Source organism: Ictalurus furcatus, unplaced genomic scaffold (genome assembly GCF_023375685.1).
Source record: "Ictalurus furcatus strain D&B unplaced genomic scaffold, Billie_1.0 scf3, whole genome shotgun sequence".
Taxonomy (NCBI): domain Eukaryota; kingdom Metazoa; phylum Chordata; class Actinopteri; order Siluriformes; family Ictaluridae; genus Ictalurus; species Ictalurus furcatus.
This window is the reverse complement of record NW_026521052.1, coordinates 124,431-128,903: the sequence shown is the minus strand read 5'-3', so window position 1 is coordinate 128,903 and position 4,473 is coordinate 124,431. Positions and strand designations below refer to the sequence as shown.

Sequence of the window (4,473 nt, the reverse complement as noted above, 5' to 3'; positions counted from 1 at the left end):
GACAAGGGAATGGTCTGAGATACCAACTGGGTGTATTGAACAGCTTCTCAGTATGTTGCTTTGATGTGCGAAGCAGTAAAATCTATCAAGCCTTGCCAAAGACAAAGAGTTATCTTTTACATGAGCCCAAGTATACTGACGCTGAGTTTTGTGGAAGAGCCTCCAAACATCACATAGATCATTTGCATAGATTAATTTAACCAGACATCCCTTACTGGCTCCATGTGGCTCTGGGTGGTTTCTATCCAGCACTGCGTTTGCAGTGCAGTTAAAATCACCACCCAGGAACATGTATCCGTCATCACCACAATTACTAATTACAGTATTTAAAGTGTTTAAGAAAAAACACTCTTTCTGTGCCTACAGTTGGAGCATATACATTGATAAAATTCAATTTGACATTTTCAAATACAGCTTATATTCTTAACAAACGACCCTCAATGATTTCCTCAGTTACAGAAGATATGGGTAAAAAGTCTCTAGAAAACAAGATGCCAACTCCACCGCTGTTACTGCTCTTATGACTGAGAAATATTTCCCCATCCCATTCCTTCTTCCATGCAGTTTCATTATCAGCTGTGCTATGTGTTTCTTGTAAGAATATGACATTTAGCTTCTTGGCCTTAAACAGGCTGAAAAGGGACACTCTCTTCACATCCTCTCTAGCACCATTAATATTCAAGGATCCCAGCTTTATGTCACACATAGCAAATGATAAGCTGCATTCAAACAGAAACGTGAGCTTGATACAAAATAGGGAGAAACATAATGTGAGACACTTAACCATCTTTCACTATTTTCTCTCTAACTTTCGTCATCAGTTTTTTGAGACGATAACCGTCTTGTTCACTAAAAGTTGGTTGGTCGGTGCTTTCCGTGTTTTTCATAACATTTTAACAGAATCAAGGAACAATTTTAAATCTGGGAAAAAATCCTCAACTTTAACGAAACGCATGCCTTTTGTCCTGTCTAAAAACGACTGAATTTCAGTGGAAGGGTAAGCACCCTCCACCTCCATCTGTGAGTCTCCATCTACATCACTTTCTACACTTTCACCCTCTTGTGTGTTTGTAAAACCGTCCTCTGACTGAGATGAACAGCCCATTGATTTAATCTTTGACACTTTTGCAATTTTTTCAGTGTTTGATTTATTTTCCGGGTTTTTCCTCTTGGTGGAGAATTTAGGGAGGTCAGCGTCCATGAAAACATCCTGAGGTGAAACCTGATCTGGCAACCTGAAGTGTGACTGAGGAAGCAGCACCCTTCGAGCTAACGCTATTACATTAATTTCTTCTAATCTCTATACTTTAAAATTATTTACCTTACGTTATATAAATATAACTGACACTACTTTAGATAAAACAATCGTAACGTTGCGCTGTCGCTAAATTTGATCTGGTTTTTTTTTTTGTTGTTGTTTTTTTTTTTTTTTTTTTAACATCCGCGACTAGCTTGTAGCCCGTAGCCCGCTAGCATCACCTACCGCTAGCCTTGTTTACGTTTCACATTTCTCACTTACCGCTGTTCTGTTTAAAAAAAAACAAAAAAAAAAAACAAACATGTCTGCTGTCTCTCCGGTTTTGAGTGCAGATGAGGACTCGCTCGAGCTTCACATGGTGCGGCTGGAACTGGAGGATGTGGAGAAGCAGATCCGCGGCCTACTCGACAAGCAGGCCCAGCTGCTGGAGCGACAAACTGCGCTGGAAACATCTTGTGCCTCTGCCCACATATCCAAGGTAAGCACACAGCGTGGTATTTCCACTCCCAGCCCCTCTACGCCGTGTGTTTCTCTGTGCAGGGACCGTGCACCTAGGACTTTCCCAGCCGTGGTCTCCGTCACGCCGGCGCCAACACACCTCGGGCCTTGGGTGAACCAGCGGCGGAAGGCGCGGGCTGGACCCTCTCCACCTCCGGTGTTCGAGATTCCAACCAGGAACCGCTTCGCCCCTCTCCGCCAGACCAGACCCAACGCTGTGATCGTCGGGGACTCCATTGTGCGGAACGTCCGTGTAGCCTCATCTAAAGGTAAGGTGCGCACACACTGTTTTTCTGGTGCTTGTGTCCTTGATGTCGCTGCGCAGGTATCCGGGATCCTGAAGAAGGACGAGCGCATTGGAGCGGTTGTGCTGCACGCGGGGACGAACGACACCAGGCTGCGGCAGACGGAGGTTCTGAAGAGGGACTTCTCCAGCCTGATCGAGACGGTACGAGGCAGATCACCCACCGCGAAGATCATCGTCTCTGGACCTCTTCCCACATACAGACGTGGAGCAGAAAAGTTCAGTAGACTTCTAGCATTAAATGATTGGTTAGTCTCTTGGTGTAATGAGCAGAATCTGGTGTTTGTCAATAACTGGAATCTGTTCTGGGAGCGTCCTAGGTTGTTTCGTCCTGATGGCCTGCACCCCAGCAGCCTTGGAGCGGAACTGCTATCAGACAACATTTCCAAGGCGCTACACTCCAAGTGACTGCCTAGCGTAAGTACATCTTCCAATAATAACAACATTCAGTATAATCAATGTTCAATTAAAAATCCGGCACCGGTAGTACATACTATAGAGACTGTGTCTGTTCCCCGAGCTATACAAATATATAGAAAATCTCGGAAAGTCTATCTTCGTAACCTAATTAACATAAAATTAAATCATATTGAATGCACAGCCAGCACTTTTGATCTGAAGCTAGGACTATTAAACATTAGATCTCTTGCGTCTAAGGCTCTTATTGTTAACGACATCATTACTGATCAGGAATGTAATTTAATGTGTTTAACAGAAACTTGGATTAAACCAAACGAGTACATAGCATTAAATGAAGCCAGTCCTCCTGGATACAGTTATGTACATCAGCCTCGTTCAACTGGTAGAGGAGGAGGTGTTGGTCTCATCCATAGTAAAAATCTAGTCGTCACACAAAAACCTAAGCATAAATTTAATTCTTTTGAAATTCTTTATACCAGTATAAGTTATGTAGCCACAAAAAATAAGTCAATTCCTCTAATTATTATTTACAGACCCCCAGGGCCATATACTGAATTTCTTAGTGAATTTGCAGACTTTGTCTCAAACCTGGTTGTGTCTGTAGATAAAGCATTAATCGTCGGAGACTTTAATATTCATTTTGATAACCTGGAAGACCCTCTAAGATTAGCGGTTGTGTCCATCTTAGATTCAGTAGGGATTAATCAGAATGTAATCGGGCCTACTCATAATGGTGGTCACACTCTTGACCTCATACTAACATACGGACTAAGTATAGAAAATATTATCATTCTTCCGCAGTCTGAAGTTGTCTCAGACCATTATCTTATCTCGTTCATAATACGAATTGATCATAATATTTCCACCTCGCCTCGCTACCGCGTAAAACGTACCTACACATCAGCTACTGCACCGAGCTTCATAAATAACCTCGCAGAAACATCAATTAGATTTGGATCACCGTCAGATCACATAGAACTCGATCAGGCGACTGAAAGCTTGGAGTCAACACTCCGCTACACGCTAGATAGAGTGGCTCCACTCAAAAGGAAAATAATTAGAGAAAAAAAATTAGCACCCTGGTATAACGATCAAACGCGAACCTTAAAACAGACAACTCGACAATTAGAACGTAAATGGCATCAAACCAAACTGGTGATATTTCAAACAGCATGGAAGGAGAGCCTACTGAAATATAGGAAATCTCTTGGCGATGCTAGAAAAATCTATTTCTCCGCCTTAATAGGAGACAACAAAAACAATTCTAGATTCCTTTTCAACACAGTAGCAAAATTAACTAGGAATAAAACCACTACAGAGAGAAACACTCAATCATTACATAGCAGTGAAGATTTCATGAAATTTTTCATCGATAAGGTTGAAAATATTAGACGTGAAATACAGGCCATTAAATTAAAACCGGACAGTACTGTAACAAACCCATTACATGACAATGTAGCAATATCAGATCAATGTTTAGAGTATTTTGCTTCGCTTAGAGAGACCGAACTAGCTACATTAATCTCTTCAGCCAATTCATCAACTTGCATACTAGATCCCGTACCTACATGTTTGTTTAAACAGATTTGTCCAGGAGTAATTGAACCACTTCTAAATATAATCAATTCTTCCCTAAGCACTGGCTATGTACCTAAATCACTTAAATTAGCAGTTATTAAACCCTTGATTAAAAAACCTGATCTTGACCCGTCTCAATTGTCCAGCTATAGACCAATATCAAATCTCCCCTTCATCTCTAAGATTTTAGAAAAGGTTGTAGCAAAGCAGTTATGCTCGTACTTAGATAGGAATAACATTCATGAAATGTATCAGTCAGGGTTTAGACCTCATCATAGCACAGAGACAGCATTAGTTAAAGTAGTAAATGACCTTCTACTGACCTACGATCAGGGTTGTGTCTCTCTGCTTGTGTTACTCGACCTTAGTGCAGCTTTTGATACTATAGATCACACTATTCTCCTTGATAGATTAG

The 4,473-nt window shown here is 41.4% G+C and overlaps 1 protein-coding gene across 1 annotated transcript; it reads left to right on the top strand.

Moving 5' to 3' along the window:
• Positions 1-1,481: 1,481 nt before the first annotated feature.
• On the top strand, positions 1,482-2,617 carry LOC128604787 (uncharacterized). Its single transcript, XM_053619882.1, has 2 exons — positions 1,482-2,278; positions 2,381-2,617. The coding sequence occupies exons 1-2, from the start codon at positions 1,560-1,562 to the stop codon at positions 2,466-2,468; spliced, it is 807 nt and encodes a 268-aa protein (XP_053475857.1). The 5' UTR covers positions 1,482-1,559; the 3' UTR covers positions 2,469-2,617.
• The last annotated feature ends 1,856 nt before the right edge of the window (positions 2,618-4,473 follow it).

Bases quoted from the DNA above. Each gene is read 5' to 3' on its own strand.
- LOC128604787 (XM_053619882.1), top strand. From the start codon at position 1,560: ATGTCTGCTGTCTCTCCGGTTTTGAGTGCAGATGAGGACTCGCTCGAG. The intron at 2,279-2,380 runs GTTCAGTAGACT...GGAGCGTCCTAG, and splicing joins TACAGACGTGGAGCAGAAAA to GTTGTTTCGTCCTGATGGCC.